Here is a 27,359-nt window from a genome sequence, read left to right as displayed (position 1 = left end):
TTTTTATAAATGTTTCACGAAATATTTTAGACAGTTTGCATCATTCGGTAAGTAATGTATAATCTTACCTAAATTGAATATTGTTTTTATTTATTTTACAAAAATTAATTGAGTATTTTTTTCTGATTATGATTTTATATTTTGTGACAAGATTTGAAAAAGTGTAAGTGTGTATTAAGTTCAACAGAAGTTCTTTATCATGAAGACTAGAATGATGTTTGTTTACACTACGTTACGTAAAACCTAAAATCTCCGTTAAGTTTTGGTTTTGGTTTCGGTTTCGTTTCACCTGAGGAGTTCAATAAATCTGGTACTCTCTTCAATCTAAATGAAAAATAATGTTGAAATTATTGGATTAATCAAATGATATTGTTAACTAGCTCCAGAATATTCTATTTGTTTTATTTTAAATTATGCATGTTTCTGTTAGACGTTTTATTGGTTATTTAGTTGGTATTTCGCATGCCCAGGGGGCACATATTTCTGGTGAGAGAAAAACTGAGTAAGTTGGTCGTGTGTCTTTCCTTGTTGTAACTGTGTTGCCCGTAAAGTTCCCGACAACAAAGAATTCTCGCCATTCTTTGTTGTCGGGAAGTCGCAACTACTGTATAATTTCGGCATTGCAGATAGTAACCGAAAAAACAAAACCGAAACTACTAGTGTTGCAACGAAAGCCATTTATCTTCTTATCATTGAAGAGAAATTTAAACAGAAGTTAAGCAAATAGCAGTTTATAAACAACAATATACAACAAGGATATATAAGAACTGTTACATAAATGATCAAAATGACTGAATTTAACACACTAAACAGGGTGGATCTTCCAAAATAAAATATATTTACAAGAACTACAATTTAGAATTTTGTCCATAACTAGCAAAAGAAAGAACTAAATATAAAGAATTGTCAGTGACAATAATGAAAGAAATTTTAAAAGGATTTATTAAACTGCTTACTGTGTATATCATGTTTTCAATACCACAGAACAAATGCACAAAAAAAACAGGAAGGAGAAAATATAATGATTAAAGTAATCAACATTCAAGAACAATTAATAAAAAATTCACATTTCACAAATAATTGATATTCATACAACTCAAAATAAACTTGAGCAATAACAAAATTTATATGGAACAAATGGAAAATGCAAAGCAATGGATAACAAAAATAAATGTACAAGACTCACAAAAGACATTGGCAATGAACGTAGTGAAGAATTATAATAAGAACTTTTGATTTAAGGACATATTGTTAATAATCTGTTTATTTGGTTGTAAGAAGAAGCAAAATTATATCATATTTATTTCAGTTAAAGATTTCAGTCCAAAAAAATGTAGAGAAACAAAATCTAGCTAACAAAAGTCATTGGATCAAATATCTGACATAACTTTTATTGAAAATTAAAAACTAGTTATACACAGCAGTAAATATCTGAATCAACTTGTTAGATTTTGTGGGGAACGTCACCCTCCACATCTTAACAGTCGTAACGAACCCCAGGTGGTAAGAGTTATTACTTCCTGGAACGGGACCGGACTCACCCTGTGCGACCTTTTGGACAGTGAGTTGCCTTTTGTTAGCCACATCATCGAGTCATGTAACTGTTACGCGAGCAGAAAATAAACTTAGTTTTGTTACTGTTCGTCTCATTCGTTTTTAATCGCGCGCAGTGACGAGAAGCAAAAGTAATAGCAGTAAAAACTCTACATTGGTGACCCGAACCCGGACTAATAACGTAATTCGACTAAGCAAACTACCAAATCCACCCATTGGAACCTTCATCAGGTACGTCGTTCTTCCTTGTTCACGACCTCAATCGTCAGATCATGGCCGAGATTGGAGCGGTAAAAATCCCTCCATACAACTTTTCCGACCCAGCCTTATGGTTCCACATGTGCGAAAGCACATTTGCTCTAGGATCTCCAAAGCCGATCACGGAAAGTGCCACAAAGTTCAACTACGTAGTAGCCCATTTACCACCGGAAGTCGCATCAACGGTTAGAGACATTATTATTTCTCCGGACCGTACAGACCCGTACGGTCACATAAAGGTGGAACTTATTAAACGATCCGGCGAATCATCTCAACAAGAGTTACGAAAACTATTGGCCAGAGAACAGCTAGGAGATCGCAAACCTTCTGAACTACTACGTGTTCTAAAGCGTCGGGCGGAAAATTTTCAAATTCCGGACGCAGTTATACTAGAGTTATTCATACAACACCTTCCGACTTCCGTCCAATCTATCCTAGCCGCCATTACCCCACTCGACGTAGACAAAGCAGCGGAAGTAGCGGACCGCGTGGTGGAAGTAACCCCTGCAACGATAGCTTCAGTGTCGCAACCTGAGAAGCCCGATACTGTAACCAACAAAATACTAGTCGAAATAGATAAACTTAACAAGCGAATCGATAAACTAACGCAGGCACGTCGGGATCGCAGCGACCATTTTTCTCGACGCTCCCGCAGTAGTTCAGGACATCGCAACAATTCCACTCACCGCAGTATCAACAACTACTGCTGGTACCACAACCGTTTTGGCGCAAAGGCACAAAAATGTACTCCGCCGTGTAGTTTTCCAACAAACGAGAGCGGCGAAGCGTAGAGGCGACATGCACTTTGCCGGAGCAATCTCGTCGCCTGTTCATCCTAGACAAGAAAACGAACGTAAACTTTCTCGTCAACACAGGTTCCGACGTATCAATATTTCCAGCCTCCTCGTCACAAAAGAAGCGCGCAGCTCAAATGACCTTAATGGTAAAAACTCCACAATTTCATTTTCTTTTCAACACAGCTTTCAACCTATCTTATTGATTTTAATAGTTTTTTTCTGTGATGTTCACCTCAAGTTTTGATCATTCATGCTTGAGAGCACTTTAGTTTATTTCCAACTTATTACTATGTTCAATTTCATTTAGGTTGGGAGACATTGCTGGTGTCTCAATCACTTTTGACAATTGTATAGCAGTTCTATCTTGAGGAAACCGTGTTTTGTATTTTCGTTTCTTTGTCGTCACTACGTCACTACATTGTGTCTTCGAAAGAAAAGAAAAGAAATTGTATAGCAGCCAATGTCAAACTTTATGACTTGTGTTTTGGATCATTATCCTGATAAAAATGGAAGGTATTTGAGATACCTTATTTTTCTGTGGAAGTGGAGATACCTATTTCATTTAACTATTCTTCTGCATTCATATTTTCATCAATAAACACAAGTCTTCCAACTCCAGAGGTGGCCATAAAGAATATTATTTTTATTTATTTTACAAAAATTAATTGAATATTTTTTCTGATTATGATTTTATATTTTGTGGCAAGATTTGAAAAAGTGTAAGTGTGTATTAAGTTCAACAGAAGTTCTTTATTTTGAAGACTAGAATGATGTTTGTTTACACTACGTTAAGTTTTGGTTTTGGCTTAGGTTTCGGTTTCGTTTCACCTAAGGAGTTCAATAAATCTGGTACTCTCTTCAATCTAAATGAAAAATAATGTTGAAATTATTGAATTAATCAAATGGTATTGTTAAATAGTTTTATGTTTTATTGTTGGCACAAGGTTTTCCTTATTCAGTTCAGTTTGGCCTCCTTCATATTATAGTTTAACCGTTGGAGCCAAAGCTGTTAAATTTTCTTTTGTCTGCAAATATTACATGCCTCTAGTGTGGCAATATGCCTTATATTTTTTTCTTTATGTATGTTTTTTTTGTCTTCCTCCTGTATTTTCGGACTTGGAATTGTCATTCCTGTTTCTTTGTGTAATTTCAACTCTGGAGTTGCCCCTTTCCTGTCCAATTGGGGAGGACCAGTGAGATGAGTTTTGGAAGTAGTCCCAGGAATCGGAGGAAGGAGGAGAACTTTACTTTTGGTTGAGAGATGAGCCAGGTTGGACATGAGATCCCTTTCTTGGAAAGAGAAGGCTTCTGTGGGCCAGATAAGGTCATTGAAGGAAAGCATGGTGCATTAAGGTCTTCAGAGTCATAACTGACACTTGGAGAACAAAGACAAAGAATCATCCTTGAGAACTAGATAAGTGAAATCTTGCAAGGAGATTCTAACTTTCTGCTTGTTATTTGAGACTTGGATTGTTTTTTTTTTTTATATGAATACTTCTCCAACTAGGACATTTCTACTGATTGATTTTGTACTAGCTTTAGATTTGGTAATAATTCTTAATTTTAGTCTAATATTAATACGTAGGATAAGATTAGATATTAATATGGTTTGGTATTGTCACACAATAGCGACTTCTTCTAGTAACACTGTAGTGCGTAACACAGAAACTGTCTAAAAACCTTTCACAGTGTTGTATACGATAGAGAACCAACGAACGTTTTCGGCCTCCACCGAGGCCTTCTTCAGGTTGAGAACTAAAAGTCATCCCCACCAGATTGCCAGAACAGTGCTGCCCGTAAAATAAACATCATACGTGTCGTGTTTCACCCCTCCTCCTGGCACCATTCGAATTCTTCTAACAGGTACCTCCACGTATGCGCGACCGAGTCCCTGTCCTTAAAGTTGATGCAGGTGGTTTTTAGACTGTCTCTGTGTTTGGTATTGTTGATTTCGAATTTGTTATTTGCAGTCATTAGTCAAGAAAACAGGAACTATAAAACATTGTGAACACAGAACAATTAGCTTGCTAAACCATATAAGCAAAATATTACTAAAAATCATTCACAACAGAATATATGGCAAAATTGAAAGTAACATCAATAATACTCAATTTGGATTTTGAACGGGAGTTGGCACAAGAGAAGCAATCTTTGCTCTCTTTCAAATCACTGAAAAAACAATCGATATGAATGTCCCCATTTTTGTGGGCTTCCTGGACTATGAAAAAGCATTTGATAAGATACGGCATGATAAACTACTTGAAATACTTTGTAATCTAGGACTAGACAAAAGAGACATTAAGATTATTAAAGATACATATTGGAATCAGAAAACAAAAGTTAGATTGGGAAATGAAGAATCTGAATGGATTGAAGTGAAAAGAGGAGTTAGACAGGGCTGTGTACTTTTACCAATCCTATATAATTTGTATGTGAGTACATAATGCGGGAGGCCCTGGAAGATAGAGCAGAAGATGTAAAGATTAACGGGATAAGCATTAACAATCTCAGATATGCAGATAACACAGTCACTCTCGCTACATCAGAAAAAGAACTACAAATACTGTTAAATGAACTAGTATCAAAAAGTGAAGAAATGGGACTCACAGTAAATACAAAGAAGACTAAGACAAAGTGCATAAGTAAAGTTAAGTACACAATAAAGATGAAATGCAGAGGGAAGAACCTTGAACAAGTAGATAGTTTCTGTTATTTGGGGAAAAGATTTTATTCAGACAATAATGTATCAAAGGAAATCCAAAGCAGAATTGGACAAGCTAAAGACAAGTTTAACCAGATGAAAAACATTGTGTGAAAAGAAACTAAATCTACAATTAAGACTAAAAATGCTAAAATGCTACATTTGGCCCATTTTGCTTTATGGATGTGAAGCATGGACACTACGAAAAGATAGAGAGGAAAATTGAGGCCTTTGAGATGTGGGCAATCAGAAGAATGTTGAAGATCAAGTGGACTAGCAGAACCACTAAGAATAGGGTGTTACAGATGGCAGATACTAAAAGAGAATTAATAAAAATAATAGAGGAGAAAACTATCATACTGTGGACACATACTGAGGGGAGAAAAATATGAAATCCCCAAACTCATATTAGAAGGAAAGATTGAGGGAAGAAGATCAAGGGGAAGAAGAAGACAAGGCTGGATGGATGACCTTAAGGACTGGACAGGATTAGATACTGAAGAAATTATTCATAAGACTCACAATAGAGATTCGTGGTATTTGTTGGCAACCAACCTCTCCTAGAAGGCACAGGCAGAAGAAGTAATAGTCCAAGATGAGTTTGTTGGGGTGCATTATTGTTTGGTTGAAATTCCCATTGGCTTACATCCTGGGTCTTGTGGAGTATTTTTTGTGTGTTTTGTTGTTTGTAATAAACTTCTTGTATTTTCTTTATAAGGATATATTATTGCTATCCACTACCCATTATGAACTAACTTAACATCTCACAGCTATCATGTTTATGTATGCATTTGAACACAGTACAAGCAAAAGAATAAAATATTTCAGACATTTTCTCATTCAGTGGCTTACACTGACTTTCTGTTGTTAATTTTTTAGAATATTTTTTAAGTTTCTTCTGTATTGAAAATAAATCTGTGTATAATTAATATATTATTTATTTATAGATATTTACAGTTATATTTTTAATACATACTACATTATTTATAGGCATTTTTTCAAAACACACTGACAAAATATTAAATGTATAGAGCAGTGGTGTGTAAACCATGGGTCGTGACCCCAGAGGGGTCACGAGAAAATTTTCGGGTTGCCAAATTCAAAGAAATTTATTTGACAATAAAAAATATAAGGCTTTTTTCAACAAGCATCACGTAGGACTTATGGCTTGTGATTTCCAATACAGATCCAAACATAGAAGCAATCATGAGCTCTTTAGAAGTGTCTACCTCACATTGAATTCTTATAAAGTAAAGTTTTTTAAAAAATATTTTTCATTAAATAAATATTTATACCCATATGCATAAATAAAACCATTGTTTCATAAAATTATGTGCTTTATTCAGACCTCTAATAAGCGCAAATCCCAGAAAGAATTCACTTTAACTATGTTGATGATTAAAAAACGTCTAGGAGTTGCAACAAAATTTTACACTGTATGGGGGGGGGTCAGAAATGAAAATAGTTTGTGCACCACTGGTATAGAGTATTTAAAGTATGATATAAAATAATAAATAGCAATAAGCATTAAAAGTATGATATAAAATAATAAATAGCAATAAGCATTAAAATATAATTATAACTTTTATATTAAAATTCTTAATTCAGTAGTGTAATATTTGACATTTAAACAATGTTTTTACATTAGCAGAGGGCAAACATTTATATAAATAATTCACATTTATCTGTTACCACTGTAAAGAAACTGTTTTTCTTTCATTTTAACAAAGTTCATGGATTATTTTTTTTCTTGCTGGTTCAATCTTTGATGATCTTTGAAAACGAAACGGCAGAATTATTGCGTTCGTCCAAGCAAATCGCTCGGACAGGTCGATTTTATTCTCAAGGGAGACATCTTTTGCCATAAATTTTTTGCGATTCTGAATACAACAGACAACAAAAAATTTTTAAAAAACTTATTTATTTTTTATTAACTAAACAAACATTTATTTCAAATAAAGTAACAAACATAAGAAAGAGTTATCAAGTATTCAATAAATGTTCGAATTGAGCACCACTAGCCTCCATACAATAATACAAATTGTACTCAAAACGGTTTCTTACACTTTGGAAAGTTTCGGGTGTTATTTGACAACACTCGTCTATAATTCTTTGTCGCAAATCTTCGAGAGATCCTGGTTCGGTTGCATAGATCTTACTTTTTAAATGTCCCCAAAGAAAAAAATCAAGAGGACTAAGATCTGGGGATCTAGCCGGCCATTCTAAAGGACTTCTACATCCGAACCAATGCCCAGAAAAAGCCGTGTTCAAAAACTCTGTAACTGGTCTTGCATAATGGGGGGGGTCTCCATCTTGTTGAAAAGTAAGGAGGTCTTCTAAGTATCGGTCGTCATGTTCGACGATATCAACAAGTAATGGATGTACAGTACAGTACAACACTTTCAAGTAAATATAAATAACTTTCTCCTGTTTGATTACCATCTAGGAAAATGGGGACAAGTAGTTGATCTCCAAAGATTCCAGCCCACACATTTAGCCTTTGCAGAGTTTGGCTATGAACTTCATGAAATATGCTTGGCTTATTATCTGACCAATATCGACAATTGTGACGATTAACCGTTGAGTTTAAAAAAAAAACTATTATTAATTTTTTTTTTTCCTTGCATATGCGGTCTAGCTTAAAAGATTTTTTTTGTTTGTTAATAGTTTGTGTTACTTTTTCCCGATTATGTTTGTTTAGTTAATAAAAAATAAAGACTTTTTTAAAATTTTTTGTTGTCTGTTGTATTCAGAATCGCAAAAAATTTATGGCAAAAGATGTCCCCTTGAAAATAAAATTGACTTGTCTGAGCGATTTGCTTGACGAACATGAATAATTCTGTCGTTTCGTTTTCGCTGGCCTACCCTGTATATATATATATTATATATATATATATATATATATAATATATCTATATCATATATATAGTTTCTTAACATGTTAACTGCCACCTGTAATATGATATTTTGCATTTTATCAGGCTAACTGTAATATGATATTTTCCATTTTTTCAGGCCACAATGAGAAAATTTGATATTTAATATTTTATTATGATATAAATAAAAGGGTCATTATATAACAGTTGGTAGAGTGAAGATAAAAAAAATATATCGGGGTACAACAGATGACTGGCCATCGTATGGCCTGAAACCGGAGACTATAAGACCATGAAATATTTAATATTAATTACTTTATATGTAACAAAAGAGAATAATTAAACTAGTTTTCGATATTTTTTCCTTTTTTTAACTATTCACTATTAGATATAAAATAGCTTTTTATTAAAAAAACTACGACAGCTGGCCGTCGGACCACTTCTGAGGCCATACGACGGCCGGCAGTCGGAAACAAACTTCATAGACATCCGCGAGAGGCCACCACTAGGATGTAAAACAACGTCTTACGAAGCCAGGATAATTTAACCTTGAGTGAAACTACATTGGTTATAGCGATGACGGGCGGTCGGATGGCTCTGTACGGCCCTAATTAGTACGACCGCTGGCGTGTCGTATGGCAGTTAACGTGTTAATATATGGTTGATTCAACTATGATATTATGATAAAGGGACAAGCAACTATGGTTGCTTTCTCCCTGTAAATAATCTAGTATTTTAATTTTGTCTTATGAGGGAATGGCATGATGTTGGGGTTACTGATTTTGATCAAACATGGTGAGGATATATGGTGCATTCCCAATGACTGATATGTGCCAAACAGTGAGGTGCACATTATTGAATAATATACAGTCGACTCCGTTTAAGTCGACACCCCAAGGGGAAGTGGAAATGTGTCGAGTTATCCGATGTGACGACTAAAGCAAAGTTGGAAAAAAAACCACAAAACTACAATTAATAAAATACAGTAGTGCATTATACAGTAGTATAGGCTTACAATACACTGTGTCCTCCATTTACAATTACTCTGTAGATGAAAAACTGAAAAATTCGTTTATTGTGGTTTGTTTTGAGCACTTAACTGTCTTGACTTTCTTTTTCAATGATCATGAACGCCTTGAAAACATAGTCTTCACAATTGTCAATTGTTGGCAAGTATTGTCTAAGGATTCTTAATGCCTCTAGCATGAGAAAATGCAAAATTGGATTCTGGTGTGACGTTGATGTAGACTGCATATTTTCTTTTTGTTTATCTGTTGTTATTTTATACACAAAAATACATAAAATGTTAAGGCATTTTTATTAATATGTATATATATTATAATATTAATATATTATTATAATATTAAATATATTAATTATATATTAATAAATAAATCGAGTCTCCCTCCTGAAAAAAAACGAGTTCGCACCACACGTGCGGAGTGAATTCATTTTTTCAGGAGGGAGTGACGTCTTATCGGAGTGTGGGACAGCAAAAGTATGTCGACTTATCCAGTGGTGACGAGTTAAACGGTGTCGAGTAAACCGGAGTTTTTTAACTTTAATGCGTATGTAAGTCGGCAGGGACCACAGAAAGCTGGCTACTTAACCGATGGTGTTGAGTTATTCGGGTATCGACTTATGCGGACTTGACTGGCTTAGTCTGATGAGGGGAGGGGTACAAATATATGACTGTTGTATCTGTGGTTTGTTTTATTGTTAGATGGTCATAACCTGGGGTATGCCTGTAATAACTATTGCAAATACTGTATCCAAAATGCATGAATATGGTAGCTTCTGCTATAGTACAAGAATAGAACTACTGTAAAACATAACAATATATTAATCCTACTCTTTTATATAATATAATTATTTAAAACTCTACAATATTTGAGTTTTATCTGAATATGTTAGTTTTCTAATCTTTTAATAGCTTTTTAGGATTTTAATAGCAAAGGATTTTTAGGATTAACTGTGAGTTTTCATGTGTCCTAAAACCATGTAATATATTAAAAAATTATATTTTGATAAAGGGAGAAAAACAATTTTTAAAGCTAATTATCAAATTTAATATGATTAAATCAAACATATAATCACATTTTTTTTTCCAGAAAATTTTAAAGAAAATTACTGCCAAGTTACTTATATATAACATTTTTAAAAATGGGGAAAAATAAGCATAAAAAGTAAGTAATTTTATGCATAATTCTTTTGACTAAAAATTGTATATTCAAAATAAGTTAATATAAGGTAATAATAATTATATTATCTTGTAAAAGGAACTGGTGGAATCAGCTTGAGAAGTAAAGCTCAATGAAAACATCTAAGGAAAGAAAACTTTTGTTTCTTTTGAAAACGTTGTGGCATAAGAATACTGGAAGCACATTTGACAGTAAGACAACATGTGAATAAAGTGGACATACATATTACAGCTACAGAATGTTTCGAAGGAAGCAATGTTATCACAACAGTAAATCAGGAACACAAGCATCACAAAAAAGCTTTGATCTTTGCTTAGTGCCTTAAAGTTGTTGCATCCACAATAATTTGGCCCAACATGAGCAATATCAGTGAAGAAACTTTAAGACATAAAGTAATGTCTTTGTGTCTTAGATAGATGACCTTACTTTGTGTAAGGTCATCTATCTATCTAACTGTTTGAGAAAATTTCTGAGTTGAAATAACGTGACTTCCGGTCCAAACTTGATAATATAGTTAATCGGGCCTCTGGCTCTTAAGCTTTTCATTTCTGGTCTCAACTTGCATCTATCTAACTCCGCTCTCGAGAATGAGGAAGGACGGATGGACAGACTTCAGTGGGAATTTATAGGATTTATAGGCCCAATTAATTGAAGAAAATAATGATATGATTATAATGGAAGCAAATATTTTGTTTAATGAAAAATCTGCTGTTTACTTCATTATTTTTCTAGCCGACGTTCATAATTTGTGGTCTTTAAAACTTTTTACGATAGCTTTAGAATTCCGCTTTCACATTACATTACACAAAGTTTTGTAATCTACCAAATATATTTTTTAATAATTTAAAAAAATTTTCTTTCTAAACATTCAATTCAGATACGTTGAAATGGTTGCGCGAATCACAGGTTCGCCTTCACTGCATTAATTGCTTTAGCACTGTAAGTAGAGTTGCCAGGTATTTGGGAATAAAATCCGGGACAAAATCCGAAAGATACTGGGAGGTTTCGGTTTTCAGGAAATGCAATAGATGTATATTTTTACTCTGCCGGTGACTTAAATATATTTAAAATGTGGAAAAAGATACTCCATTGTAAGAACAGTTTTTAGAATGACGTCCTCCTGCCACTAAAAAATTGGGACATCTGACAATCCTACTTACAAGATTTCTAAAATGAATTTTATTTTCCACATTCCTTTATTATTGTATTATTTGGACTTATATAATCTATACAATACAAACTTTATCTTTATTTAAAAAATGTTTCTATTCTTTTGTGGTAGTTTATAATTCTATTTAACAAATGATTTTGATTTTGAAGGGGGCGCAACTGAAATTTATTCGGCTTCCTTTTGTCATGTGACTGAAGCAATTTTTGTGATGATGCTTGTTTTCCTGATTTATTATCATTGTGACATGATAACACGCAAAACTTCCTTCAGTTGTAATCTGTGTGATGTGTATTTTATTCATGTGTTAAGTCTTACTGTCAAATATGCTTCCAGTATTTTTATGCCACAACTTTTTTCAAAGGAAACAAGTTATCTTTACTTAGATGTTTGCTAAGCTTTACTTTCAAGTTGGTTCCACCAGTTCTTTGAGATTTGAAGTATTTTTCAGTCATCAATAACTTCATACTAGAATAGTTTTCATGATAATTCTATATTCATCTGACAGTCATGTGTGACATAACTGATTGACTGATATGTCAAAATTTTTTAAAAATCCAGTAACGAGTTGCATAACTTCCTTGGCTGTTAAAAAATAGCTTTTACCAGTTGCGCACCCAGAGGGTGGGCCAAAGGGTTTTGGAACCCCCAAAGTGAAAAGAAACACTAGGAAATTTTCCAAAAATATTTTCCTAATTAAAATTTATTTTTTTATTTATATTGTGTTGTATGTTATATTTCTATATCACTTATAAATTAGCAGTCACATAAGGTGGCAGTTTTATTGAATTCGCACTAAAATATTTTAATCCATTTAATAAGATTTTGTTATAAAGAAGTTATTATATTTTTAATTATTATAAAATGATGAAACACTTAATTTTGAAGGTAGAGATGATGAGTTTTGTGAAAAATTGAAAATGTTAATAATAAGTAAAATCTTTGTTAAGTCTTAATTAAGGTAGGGAGATATAAGGGAGTCATATATCATATCTCAACAGAGATATGACATATGACTCCCCCTCTATCTCCACACACTCTTGACCTTCACCAAAATTTAATAGTAAAAATGCCCCTTATATGCAAGCCTTCATGCTAAATTTCATTCCTTAATCATTTTCCCAACCTGAGATATTAAGCAAAATAGCAACAACATGCACCCACACACACACATATATATGTATGCATGTAGAATTTTTTCCTGTTTGTTTTAATTTTTGAGTTCAGGAAGTTCAGGAGGTCTCAAAATGTGGAAATTTGCAAAACTCCAAAGGATCAAATTTGACGCAATTTAATGCTTTTCCAGCTATTGTGTGTGCATAGCAAGGAAAAATAAAATGGGAAGTTTCGTAAATATTCTATTTTTAAGTCATTATGTCTGTATTAATTAATACATTAAAAGAAATTGCAAAACAAAATCATTTGATGGCCTGTACTACCGTGGTTCTCAATCTTTTTGAAGTTGGGGAGCACTAAACTTTGGTCTTTTTTTTTTTTTTTTTTTTTTTTTTTTTGCGGAACATGTACAATACACCAGTTTTAAAGTAGGGGTGGAAAAAATTTTTGAAATAAACAGCACACTCGGTCTAGTATATGATGTCATTGGCATTTGCTGATTACATTCCCATACAAAAATTATTTTACATTGTATTGATTTTTATTTTGCAACAATTTTTAATTGTGTATTTGATTTTTTTGCGGAAGACTTGAAGTGGCTTCACGGAGCACTTGTGTTCCACAGACCACGGATTGAGAACCACTGCTGTACTACATCACGTCACATGATAGCTGATTGACCAGTAATATGTTAAAATTTAAAAAATGGGCTATTATTTTATAAATACTCAATATTTTTAAATAAAACTTTAAAAAGGGTACCTAACTGGTGGTCAGCTCTCAAAAGAGCTATTAAACATACACATACTCCTTCTAGAGTCTGGTAGCGTGGTGTCGCTATTCTCTTTCATTGAAAATTTAGGAGAAGAAATGCTAATTGCATAAGTTCAAAACAATTAAATGAATTTATTCAATATTTAAGATGTCCATAATACCCATCAATGGCATTAAATATTTTAAATTTCACTCATATCAGTTCATTGGTCTCGGAGATATTAAGGGTTATAATTGGCACTTTAACATTAAAGCTCTACAGCGGAGCTTTATTGTTAAAGCGGCTGAGCTCTACTGTAAAGTGCTACCACACACTCTATGATAAAAGGAAATTCAAATTTAATAAATGAATCTCAATTGGTAATATTTTATCATAGTAGATTCTGAATGGATTATAATTGATATTAAATGCGTAAGTTTTGGAAGTAAAAAAAATCTTTATTGTAATTTATAGAAACATAGATAAATTTTTATTAATTTGATACATGTAAATTTTGTAACATATTAATTATATATAGAGAAATCTTATAGCTTAAACTAATTTTAATGATGTAAAAAGAGTTTGAATTACAAAAAATATTTTATTTTGTAAATAATTTAGTAAAATATAAAATTATATTTAATTAATTTGTTTTTCCTTAGTTCACAAAACAAGAAATCATCTGCGAAGAAATCTAAACAGAAGTAATTAAAAATTAAATTTTCTAATTATAAAATTAATTAAGTTTAAATTATAATAATTTTATCTAACCGTTCAATAAACAAAAACTGCTCGACTGAGGTTACCGAGATTAGTTTAATACAAAATGTTTACATTCTCAGTTTGGACATAGAAGAAGAAGTATACACGAATGCAGAATAACAAAGTAGAATATTTAAAAAATCAGAACATATTTTTAATGTATTGGAATGTACAGTATTTTATGAATGTGCTCTATTTTTATTTCCGATTTGTAAATTAAAAATAAATAGAATCTTTACAAAATTAGAATGTAAAACAACAATATTATATTTACATGAACTGTGCATTGAAAATAGCTTAAACTGAGGACGAAAATGTTTTGTATCAAACAATATTTGGCGGATTTTGTTTAAGAATGTAGTGCTAAGTTTTATATAGTGTCTTTTTATCTGACTGTACTGTAAATTTTGATTCTATTATTAATGAATTAGTTTTCAAATACTTCAGCTAGTTGTGTAGAAATATATAAACTTTTTCTAAAATATTTCAATAACTGTATTAAATCATGCCTAACTGCAAACTGCTAAACAAAGTAACAATGAACACCAAGAAAACCTTTCAGCAGCAAGGGAAATTACATTTAATTAATGCAAACATTTTTGGTAATTTTCAAGAACTAAATAAAAATATAACACCCATTAAGGCATGAACTTCCATAGGAGACTAATGCTGTAACAACCATCTCAGCTCATTGATAAATCGATGGCAAATTTTTTTGTTTATTATTACATCATTTATTTATTAAAATATAATATTCATTGTAAAACAAATATATTAAGTAATCAAAGAGACAGTTATAATAAATTTTATTTATTCAAAAAGAAATCATATAATCAAAAAATTCAGGTCAATAACAAATCACAACTATTGCAGTTTCAATGTATTTTCTATGGCTCGTTAAGCCTAATTACTGTGAAAATGCAGGTGGACATGATAAAAAACATCCAAAACTAAACTTCTATTGAACACAATTATAAATATTTGTCAGATGGTAGAAAACAGCCAATAGAAGGAAAATAAATAGTTATTCAATCATATTTAAGTGTGAACTTTAATAACAGAACATCAGCCCCAAAAGTGTTAATGCTGAATACAAATATGTTACCAGTAATTTGGTATGAAAATGCACAATATGTGCAATGCACAGCATGTTCATTTTTTGAAATGGGAAGTGGATATTATTATGTACATTTTTAATGTCATGTTTCAAAGTTGAGAAACACAATAAAGTCCCTTTTTTTTGATAGCCTTTTATAGTGTTTTTCAAAACTACAGACATTATGATTTAGAAGATTCTGGAAGAAAAGAATCAGCCCAAAGCAAGACTTCAACCTGGAACCTGCATCTCTCGCTTACCATATCGACACATTGCCGGTTACACTATTCAGACCATCCAGAACCTATTGTGGTTGTTACTACACTCTGTTTTATGTTACTATATTTGTTTTCTCTCTCCCTTCCTGTAGATATACATATATACTTGAGATTTGTTTCTGTTTTTTCGTTTCTCTGGTTCGTCTTATACATTTCTCCTTTCCATACCACTCGTCAGTGCACCTGGGTGTATGGTTGGTCACTATAACAATTGCATGGCAGGGAGCAAGGTCTGGATTGGTCTGGTGACATTTCTAGGGAACAAAAAGGACGTGATGAAGAGAGAAATCTCATCTTTTCAGCAGAGTTTTGTCTCAGTATGGTGTGTGTGTGTTTGTGGGAGAAGTAGCCAGATGATGAGCCTAGGCAGTTGTGAAAATTAGCAACAAGTTAGGAGTTGTATATGCAATGCACTTGACTATATATGCAATCCACTTGCATTGGAAATTGTGTCAAGTATGAACAGTAAACGTTAACTGAAACTAAAACTCTTTGATAAAACTGAATATTTGGAAGATTAGTTTACTGATCGAAGACAATTATTTCAATCGAGAGTGATCAACTCTTGTAGAAATATCATTATATTGTGTGTAGTGCTGCACGTTCTGTTGCATTTATAATTTATACATCTATGTGCAGACATATGTTTATACATTTATATTTATGATAAAATTTTTGTTATATATATAGAGCTAGAATTTTTGTAAAATATACACTATTTACAGTGAACATTTTTAATCATAAACAATATTAATCTGATTGACAAATCATTGTCAGACTTCGAAAACAAATCAGATGTTTTCTTATTTTTGAAGCCCGATGATGGCCTAATCTGATTGAAAATATTGATTTATCATTAATGGTGTATATTTTTCCTATATTCATAATTGAGTAATTTATATGTATTATGTTTATATCAAAATATTATTATACATATTCATAAAAATTAGAATTTATTATTTGTTGTTTATGATAAAATTTTTAATACTTTCAGAGCTGTGAAAAATGATGTAGTTAATTCTGCAGCTTGTGGAACCAGTTCTAAGAGGTTAGTAATGATTTTATATTTATGTAACAAGTACATTGAAAATTATTATTTATGATTTGATGAAATTGTAAGTGCAATAATATAGAAGAAAAATATACATCAAGCAGTTTAAATGAATACAAGTAAAATGGAAAGGCCTGTATTTGGGACAACACTATGTCTTGGAGACTCACTACTAAGCAGGATTACTTTGACTCTCACAGTGGGTCTCGTTCTCATTCTCCAATCTTCTTTGGTATCGCTGATTTTGAGCGCGATTATTCAAACTTTGCCGCCATGACCACGGGGTCATCCACGATGCATTTTTGGTGAAATTAACCTATCCAATGTCGAAATTTCTCTCTGTTGTGTGTTGCCTCGGGTTGAATTTTTGTTGATGGCTAACAAAAATTTCCTGTTTTTGAAAAAATAATCATGACTTTTGTATTGTCTGAAATTGTTTTTTTATTTTGCACAAAACAAAATATATATATTGATAAATGTAAAAAAATTATGTTTCAGATGTTAGTTTTAATATAAAATATAATGACTAGAGCCATCTAGTTTCAAAAATGTTCTGATGCTGAAACGAGATATCTCGGGTCAGGTAAATGGATTTTTTCAAGGTCAGCACGTCATGACCAGAGATATGTCAGAAATAACACGGGACAGGTAAATGGATTTTTTCAAAGATTTGTTTATCAAAATTCAATTTTGCAACGTTTGCATTTCCAACTTCCCAACGAGCAACACGTGCAAATCTCACACTACTGCCTGTTTGTAGAAAGAGTGTTGCCATTTTGTATTTTATTTTGACTCGGTTATCAGTCCCCTGAGTCTGGTTCTTTTTATGCACACATGATTTGGGCACCTAATACTCTGTGCCAAATTGCAACTTCTGACATGTACTTGATACATACTTCTACATACCTCTAAGCTGGTAGGCTGGGACAGCACCACAATTTTATAAACAAGGCGTAGACTTGTCAAAAATGTAAAATGCAATTTTTATTGACATTTCATAAAATTACATGCCAGAGAGATGTGAAATTTATGAAATTTATTACCACTCCCTTACCAACACATGTATAAACAGCAGGGACAAGGATTCTCTTCCCCTGCCTTGCAGTATCTCTTCATTCTTTAATATCAACTATTGTCACTGTAGCTCATCTTCCCTGCTTGTTTACTATATCATAGTCTAAGTCTATCTCTTTGTCCTTCCTTCTGACACTAACATTCCACTTTTGACTGTCCACACCTGAGGATGCCCTATCAACCAGGGCAAAAACATTAGCATTTTTTAAAATCTTTACCTACTGTTAAAGGTGTATTAATTAATCCAACTGAATTACCAGAACTAGTTCTTCATCATTTCATAAAATATTTATAAAATTGTGATATTAAATTTAATAAGTTATTAGTAGGGCTCAGATTTTATGCAAATGCATGAGAGTTTTGGTTGATTACCACTTTTCTACTTATTTTAAGGAATAATCTGGAGGTCCTAAGATCCAAAATTCAGGAGTTATAACAGGAAGGAAAACTCACTGCGTACAGCATTATTAATAGTTTTTTTTATATTGCTAGCACTTTCAATGAAAGTATGTTTGTCATTGTCAGGAGAACGAAAATTTTAAAATTGAACACAAATGTTCTAATATGAATGAAACACACATTATTTAAATTAAAAACTGTTAGCATTGAAAGCACTTTTTAATTTGCAATGGTGGTGGTGATTTTAGAATGCTTTGTTATATTTATGTTCCCATACCTCTGTTTCTTATGATTTTTTAGTGGCACCAACTTAGACTAGATCTCACTAAAAGGTCATTAGAACAGAGGATATGGGAACACACTTATGACATAAAGCATTCAAAAATCACCACAGCCTATCTAGGTTGGCCTCAGAAGACAATATAGAGGCAAAATTAAATCAGGATCAGCTCATCAGATCCTCTACAAATTGGAACCACATCAATGGCTTTTAGAGTCCATTGAAATATTTAAAGCCAGCCTTGGCTCCAATTGCATAAACTCCAAAGACCTCTAACTGAACTTTTCAAATTCGAACACTACATGACCATTTCTAATTGGAATGCACCAAATAGAATAAACTATTTCAACCCGAAGCTAGAATCAGATGGATTCTGTAAACATTTGTGATGTGTTTTATCTTCCACATTATACTAGATGCTGAAGTGGTTCTGTGATTTGATGTTAATATGTTTCCAGTAATAGAGAAGTACATATATTTTTGTTATTTTAACTTTCACAATCAGTAACTTTCTGTTTCAAGTGTGACTGTGACAAATGAAAATAAATTCATTTTTATGAAGTCATAAGTTCTGCTTTTCTTTAGCACACTTATTTTACACATAAATTGTTCAGGATGTAACAGTACAATTTCTAAAATAACAAATAACCTAGATATGACCATGGACACAAAGAACACATCTATTTCTTTAAATTTCTTCTTCGGTCTCTTTTCATTGTGCCACAATCATAAACAAAGATGAGTGATCATCTTTATTTCTCATACAATTTCATATAAAACAGCCCTTAGTAATAGCTAAAAGATTACATGGTTGAAACATGGAATATTCCTGTGAAAGTTCATGTTTTTTGTTTTTTAATTGGCCATATCTGCAGTTAACCAAAAATGATGAGGTTAATTTAGAATATGGATTTATCTAAATAATTAGTTTTATAGTTATTTTTATTTACTTAAATAAGCATGCAAGTAAAGGAGATCGAAATTACCCCAACTGTAAACAAAGGTTTCTACTCCAGTAAACCAAGTGTTAATTTTATTACCATAATTATGCCATCAAGATTTGAAAATGTTACTCAGCATAATGGCAATGCTGTCAAATGGTAAAAGGTCATAATTAGACTATTTTGATAAATTATCAGTAGTGACACAGCAGACTATTATGGACACTATTCTCAAACTTCCAGCAGCGTATATTTTTATTTCATTGCTTGTATTGGTTGTTTCTTCTTGAATATACTTGCTTATCTGAACATGTATGTAATAAATTAACATTGTTACAACTAATTTTTAATATAAAATAATATTTCCTTTCTATTCTGCACCTGAAATTAAGATGTTAGACTAAACAATTTTGCTGAAAATGAACTTTGTTAACTATACATCTTTCTTCACACTGAAAATAGTTCTAATTATTAAGTTGTAATATATATTAAATTAATTAATTAATTATAGTTTCAATAAAAGTTAAATATTATATATTTTAATAATTTAAGAATTGTCCTTATTCAATATTCAATAATTTAATCAGTTTCCAGATTCTTGATTGCAATCAATTTTTTAGAAATTTTTGAAGTGTGTAAAAGAAGTAAATTACTAGAAAATCTTGTGAATAATTAAAATTTTTAATTTACATCTATAATTTTTTTTCCAGAGATCTAGAAGATGTGAAAGAACTGGAAGTAGAACATAACTGGTATATCTTTTTTAATGTTTTCAAATTAATGTTCATGTAATTAATTGTTAAAAGAAAAACATGTTCTGTTTCTTTTGTTTTTTTCTTAAAAAACTATTTTGAATATTTTATACATTTCTAGACAGAATGTTAAGAAAAAAAATCTTTCATTAATATAAATGCAGTAGAGAGTCGTTTATCCGAACCCCGGTTATCCGAAACGTTAGTTATCCGTACGCTTTCCAGTTGGACTGTGTCGTGCTGAATTGAACTTTTTTAATACTAGATTTAATTCTAAAGTATAATTTTTATGTTTTTATATTTTTCAATATATTTATTTTGTTTGTACAAAATAAAGAAATAATTTTTAATGATACAATAGCCTCAATTATTATAAAAATTTTCGTTAGGCTTAAAATCGACGAAAATTCAACACGAAGCGACACGCAACGGAGAAAATTTTCAACATCGGACAGGTTAATATATTTTTTCGTACATAATCGGTTATCTGAAAAACCAGTTATCCAAACAACCGCAGTCCCCAGTTGATTCAGATAAACGACTCTCTACTGTAATCCAGAAATGCCACTGTACAGGTTCTTCATAAAAGATTGACACCATTTTAAATTATTGTAATTATGGTAATTATTTTCTGAGAACATTCTAACTTTGGAATGTACATGTAAACTTTGGAAAACTCCCAAGTTTCACATTCGCACATTTCAGTTTCTTAACATGGCACTTCATGTCACAATGCACACATCCACCTGATACTCAAATTCTTTCTACACTTGCTACAGAATATCTGTTGTCATTCCTTTTACAACAGCCACGATTATACAGCTCCTGCAGATTACTTATTTTGCACAATGATGAGTGATTTCAACTTTCAAACTGCAGAACACAAAATGTTTTCTCTGTTATGGAGTCACCATTTTAATTTATGACACATCTTGTTTACTAACTCAAGGAAATTTGAATGCAGATATGAGATGAAACTTGGACAATTACTCTGTCAATTGGTGTACATTGCATACTTCTGAGGTGATAATTGACATAATTATGGTAATTAAAAATGACAAAATTCATTTTGGAAGACATAAATAAACGTCCCAAAGCTTGACATTAGTAATATGCCAAAATTTAATTAAAAATAATAACAGTAAAATAGCCCGATTTAATCCAGTAGTCATTTGGCATATTTTGGAATACATTTGGCAGATGAATATATGTAGGTAATATATGTAAAAATCTATGAACTTATGGGGATTTATTAATATTGACAAAGAGAGAGCAGTATGTTTCACATTTGATATATCAAACATAAATGTAACAACTATGGTTGTACTTACAATTTGTTGCGCGTGGTGATGAGTATCAATATGACAGGATCGAGTGGTGACATCAGAGGAGATTCTCAAAGTGGACTTCCTCAGCATCAATATATTTTTAAGCATGCTGTGGTAAAACTGTACAGCACTTCAAAGTTCATCCCTATCCTCTTTGATAACTATAGCAGCATTTCTTATCCAGACAATAAGTTGATTACAGGAGTCTGTCTTCTCTTGATACACTTCATCTGGCTTCCATACTATGTTTGGGGCCAGATGAAGTATAGTTAGATCCAGGGACAGAAGATCTGTGAAACTGTTATCAATACATGTACTAGCTTTTGTACTTTTTTTTCTCAGAGACTGTTTATCCCAGATATGGATCCTCATGGATTCTTTAATCCTTGTGAGAAATCCTGTCTCAAAGTATTTACCTTTCCTTCTGATTTATCCAGTATATAGAAAATAAATACTAAACAAACAACTCTACAAAAACCCTATACCTTATAATAATAAAACAACCACTGCCGTATGCCATCAGACTATATAACGGCTATAATAATAATAAATTACAAAACAATTACTGTTCATTACTGTATATCAATATTGTGGACATATCAATATTACTAAATACAGTAGAATCTCCATATATTTGCGGTAACAGATCTTCTAAAATGAGATAAAAATACATTGTTTGGCTTCTGGACCTCGTGTAAACATCTGCCAACTGCAGATAATTTCTCCAGGTCTGTTAGAGATTTGTCCTCATGTGATTCTGCTGCATAGTAATGGATTATTCGATATAACAGATGAATGCATAATAATGAGTAATCACAATGAAATTGAAACAGGCTTTCATTATAACTGACCAGTTTCTTCTGTCCTGTGGGTTGTCTGTTATAGCAAACTTTTACTATATAACATTTTACTGGTAAGAAAAACAATTTTTAAATAGCATATTAAAACAACCATATACCTATTTTTTTTTAAATTCTGTATAAAATTAACATATATTTTTTACATTTATGTTTTTTGTGTTAATACAGTAGAGCATTAATTATCCAAATCAATTGGGGACTGGGGTTGTTTGAAAATCGATTTTTCGGTTAACCGATTATGTATGAAAAAATATACTAACCTATCCCATGTTGAAATTCATTCAAATCCTGGCACGCACGTCCTTTAATATCCTCTCATGGTCGTGCCAGTGCTGCCAGCTAAAACACGCATACCAACAAAAATAATTTTGGAATAGCCCAAGACATAGCCAAAGATTGCAGCGCCACAGCACTAACGGAAATTTAAATTTGCCAACTGGAAAGCTTTCAGTTAATTGATGTTTCGGTTATTGATATTCGGATAATCGATGCTCTATTGTACAGTACATAAATTAATAATTGTATGCAGTGTATACCTAATCTATTGAATTTGATTAGGTATACACTGCATTAATTCTTAGGTGATTTTTTTTTTTTAAGTAATTTCAATATTGACATTTCTGATGGCCAAATGGTTGAGCAGTTAAAGATGTCAGCCTACCGCTCTGGGGATTCGGGAAACAAATCTGGATGGGTCAGAATACACTGGGAATTTTTTTGAAGGGTAGTCCATCCTGGATATGCCAGGCTTTGACCTTCATCATCTGGCTGCACCATTATGATCCTGGTCAAACCTACGATGGACTTAATAAAAAGGTCCTGTTAGTACCTGCAGCATGGAAACAGACTAATGATGAATAAATAATTTTTTAAGTTTTTTCTTAGAATAACTTCAGTCAAGTTTTTTGATTTTTATATAGTACTGTTGTTTAACATCTCTAATTAGTGCCTTGAGAAGGGAATTTATTGGCTTAAAAGAAGAATGCTAAAATCTTATTCATGCAATCAATAATAATTCATTAAGCCTGAAATTAGAATTATGTTAAACTCTAATTTCAGGCTTAATGAATTATTATTGATTGATATTAATATACAACATTAATTTTGTTAGTTTTTCATTAAGTTCATTTTCTGTATTTTTATTTACAGGGGTTTATTCACTACATCTTTAAAATTGTTGAGAAGCTTCAAACTGATGCAAAATGATGAAACTGATAACGAAGATGAAGGTGATGAGCAGAGAAAGAAAGAATTCGATTTTATAACAAAAACTCAAGAATTAAGAAAACGTAAAAAGAAACCACCCCCAAGTTTAAAAGTAGCAAAGAAAACTGATGAACCACCCAGTGAGTTTCGAGCTTTATCCATCACTCCAAATAGACGAGATTTAAAATATGATAAACCATTCATTCGTCCAAATCTTGTAAAAGGCAAATACGAAGATGTCGACCATTATCTTGATGTTCAGTTTCGTCTGTTTCGAGAAGACTATATTCACCCTCTTAGAGAAGGAATTAAAGATTACCATAAGGAGCTAAAAGAAATGAACGCTATTTATAGTCGTGAATTTAGGACTGTTTATGTCTACGAAAATATCAAAATTTTGAATCCTTACCTTGACAATGCTAATGGTTTACTTTTTATGCTTGCGTTTCCATCCTTTCCTGGCAATTTTAACTGGGAGAACAGTAAGCGTCTTCAAGAAGGTACACTCTTATGTTTATCGGTAGATAATTTTGAGGATAATTTTATTTTTGCAATAGTTATAAATCGTGAGATAGCTAAAGTTTCCAAGGGAAATATAATGATTCAGTTTGAACAAGACACTGATTTTGTATATGAACATCCAAATGCAACATACACAATGCTAGAAACAAAGGGTGGATATTTCGAATCTTACAGACATACTTTGAAAATTTTGAAAGAATTAAATGAAGATAATTTTCCTCTGAAAGATTACATAACTGTCCATAGAAAGAAAGTTAAATCACCTTGTTATTTAGACAAAACATCTACATATAACTTTCGTATATTATTTGGTGAATATTCTTGTAAAAAATTAACTAAAACTACAGATGGTTTTGAAAAATCAGAATCTGATGATAAATCAGTTGATCTGAAAGTTTGGGGTTTACAGAATGAAAATTTAAAAGAAATTCATAACAGAGATAATGGGTGGTTATCTGATGATGATGATGATGAAGAATCATCATCATCATGTAATGAAAATAATTTGAAATCAAAAGATTTTTCAATAGAAAAAGTTCCTATTTTAAAATATTCAAAATGGCCTACAAAAGAAGTCTTAAAATTAGATGAATCTCAGTATGAGGTATTAAAAGCAGCCCTAACCAAAGAATTTACTATTATACAAGGCCCTCCGGGTACAGGAAAAACATTTATAGGACTACAAATAGTGAAATTACTGCTTTATAATAGAGAATTATGGTATCCTAAAGATGTCAGAGATGACGAAGAATGTCCAATTCTGATCGTTTGCTACACAAATCATGCATTAGATCAGTTTCTTGAACGAATTTTACAATTCACCGAAAAAGTTGTGAGAATTGGAAGTCAAGGAGAGAGTGAGAAATTGGAAAACTATAAGATAAGTAATTTGAGAATGAAAGATGAGTACAGTATTTGCAAATCTACAGATAAAAAGAGACTACAAATCAAAAGAACACGATTGAAAAATCAAGTACATATATGTTATATGACCATAGAAGCTGCTTCAAGAATTATCTTTCCTTTACCTGTTTTAAAAAATTACATGAGAGGTGATCAATATGAATATCTTAATCGAATGACTTGTAAAAGTGGCAAAATAAGAAGTAATTTAGAGGAATGGCTTGAAGTTCCTTATGATGATGAAATTAAAGATGCTTTCGATAGAGATGTTTTGGATACTGGCACTATTGGATTGGATGACGATATATGTTCTTGGCTTCCTCCAGCGGCAATGACCGAAATTATATCTCACTCATCGTGGAATGAGAGAAGATCAAATAAACACGAAGAACATATTATGGAAAATATGAAAAATGGTTACGAAAGAAATTTAGATGATCAAAACAGAAGAATAATGACGGAAGAAGAAGCAAACGAATGTGTATTGGACGACAGTTTACAAGTAAGCGATAGATGGAGACTTTATAGATTTTGGGTAGCAAAATTTATTAATTTTGTGAAAGAACAAATGAACAACTATCAGAATGCTTTCAATAACACTGTAAAAACACTTAAACAATTTAATTTGGATAAAGATATAAATATTCTTAAACATAATTTGGTTGTTGGGATGACATGTACAGGTGCTGCTAAATTTCATCGATTAATCGAAGAGGTGGGGCCACAGATTATTATTATTGAAGAGGCTGCAGAAGTGTTAGAAACACATCTGATAACTTCGTTGACCAAATCTATGAAGCATTTAATAATGATCGGAGATCACCAGCAGCTGCAACCACTACCAACAGTTCACGAACTGGGGGAAAAGTGTGAAATGAAAGTATCATTATTTGAAAGAATGGTTAGGAATGAAATAGAATGCTACACTTTGACTACTCAGCATAGAATGCGTCGGAATATAGCACAACTGCTCGTTCCACATATTTACGAAAGACTGAACAGTCACAGCTCTGTCGACGATTACGAAGACATAAAGGGATTAGATAAAAATGTGTTTTTTATAAACCATAGTCATATGGAAAAAGAAACTTCTGTTTCATCTTATTGTAATGACTACGAGGCAAGGTTTATAGCACAGTTATCAAGATATTTAATTTATCAGGAATATGAATCGGATCAAATTACAATTCTAGCTACATATTCTGGTCAAGTTAAACTTATACAGACTGAAATGAAAAAAGTTGCCGAAGAATGTGAAGAAAGTGTTAAAGATCACCTTCAAGGAACAAAAGTAACTTCAGTTGATAATTACCAAGGTGAGGAAAACGACATCATTCTCATCTCATTTGTAAGAAGCAATTACGAAAGCAAGATAGGCTTTTTAAGTAGAGCAAATAGAGTGTGTGTTGCTTTATCCAGGGCAAGAAAAGGGCTCTACTGCATTGGAAATTTTGATCTTTTAGAATCTGTTAGTGATCTTTGGAAAGCTATCGTCGAGGATTTAAAAGATCAAAGTTCTATTGATTCGTCTATAAATTTAGTTTGTCAAAAACACAAAAATACAACTAATGTACAATTGATTAGAGATTTCAAGAATGTTTCTAATGGAGGATGTGAAGAAAAATGTAATGCTAAGTTGGAATGTGGCCACAACTGCAAGAGATATTGCCATGTTTTTGACACGGCTCATAACTTATACAAATGTGATGAAAAATGTAATAATAAATGTAAATTTGGTCATCCGTGTAAGAAAAAATGTCACGAACAATGTGGAGAATGTAAGATTATTCGGATGGCAAAACTTCCGTGTGGTCATTGTTATCCAATACCATGCCACGTGGAAAAGCCCTCGGACTTTAAATGTCGAAAACCGTGTGAGAAAATGTTGAAATGTGGTCACGCGTGTGATAAAAAGTGCAGTGACGAATGTGAACCCTGTTTACGAATGGTGCCAAAAACTTTTCCCGATTGCAAACATACTATCAGATTGCAATGTAACGTGAAGCTAGAAGAAGAAAAATGTTCAGAACCTTGTCCATATTTTCTACCTTGCGGGCATCCCTGTGCAAAATCTTGTGGTGTTCGCCCTTGTCCAGAAAAATGTGAACGTATGATCATTGTACATTTACCATGCGGTCATGCTAAGGAACAAATGTGTTCAGAAGAAAAAGATTATTCTTGTTTTGCTCCCTGCTGTTTCAAGTTATCTTGTGGCCATTCCTGTACCGGAAATTGCACATTGTGTAGAAATTCACACAAAAGGTGTGTAGCTAAATGTGGAAAGCGACTACATAACGGAATGACGTGCAAACTTGTGTGTCAGCACGACGGACCATGCAATTCAGATTTCATTCCTAAATTTAGAAAGGGTAGTGGTAAAAGCAATGATAAAGATGACTCAGGACCACGCAGAGATAGACACAAAGTTAATAAATGGAAAACGGATTTCGAATATGAATAGTGATTCTATGCAGATTTTGTA

General features: G+C 32.2%; 2 protein-coding genes across 2 annotated transcripts; both read left to right on the top strand.

Annotated features, from left to right (window-relative positions):
* On the top strand, positions 1 to 27,359 carry LOC136989707 (NFX1-type zinc finger-containing protein 1-like). The gene is made up of 6 exons (XM_067287945.1): positions 1 to 47; positions 10,298 to 10,372; positions 14,088 to 14,129; positions 16,556 to 16,609; positions 20,017 to 20,058; positions 23,396 to 27,359. The coding sequence occupies exons 2-6, from the start codon at positions 10,350 to 10,352 to the stop codon at positions 27,336 to 27,338; spliced, it is 4,104 nt and encodes a 1,367-aa protein (XP_067144046.1). The 5' UTR covers positions 1 to 47; positions 10,298 to 10,349; the 3' UTR covers positions 27,339 to 27,359.
* Positions 1,827 to 2,603, top strand: LOC136989665 (uncharacterized). Its single transcript, XM_067287888.1, has one exon. The coding sequence runs from the start codon at positions 1,827 to 1,829 to the stop codon at positions 2,601 to 2,603; it is 777 nt and encodes a 258-aa protein (XP_067143989.1).

This window comes from Centruroides vittatus, unplaced genomic scaffold (assembly GCF_030686945.1).
Source record: "Centruroides vittatus isolate TY-2023 unplaced genomic scaffold, ASM3068694v2 scaffold_752, whole genome shotgun sequence".
Taxonomy (NCBI): Eukaryota; Metazoa; Arthropoda; class Arachnida; order Scorpiones; family Buthidae; genus Centruroides; species Centruroides vittatus.
The sequence above is the reverse complement of the archived record's forward strand: the minus strand, read 5'-3'. Positions and strand labels throughout refer to the sequence as shown.

Bases quoted from the DNA above. Each gene is read 5' to 3' on its own strand.
- LOC136989665 (XM_067287888.1), top strand. From the start codon at position 1,827: ATGGCCGAGATTGGAGCGGTAAAAATCCCTCCATACAACTTTTCCGAC.
- LOC136989707 (XM_067287945.1), top strand. From the start codon at position 10,350: ATGGGGAAAAATAAGCATAAAAA. The intron at 10,373-14,087 runs GTAAGTAATTTT...GTTTTTCCTTAG, and splicing joins GGGAAAAATAAGCATAAAAA to TTCACAAAACAAGAAATCAT. The intron at 20,059-23,395 runs GTATATCTTTTT...TTTTATTTACAG, and splicing joins CTGGAAGTAGAACATAACTG to GGGTTTATTCACTACATCTT.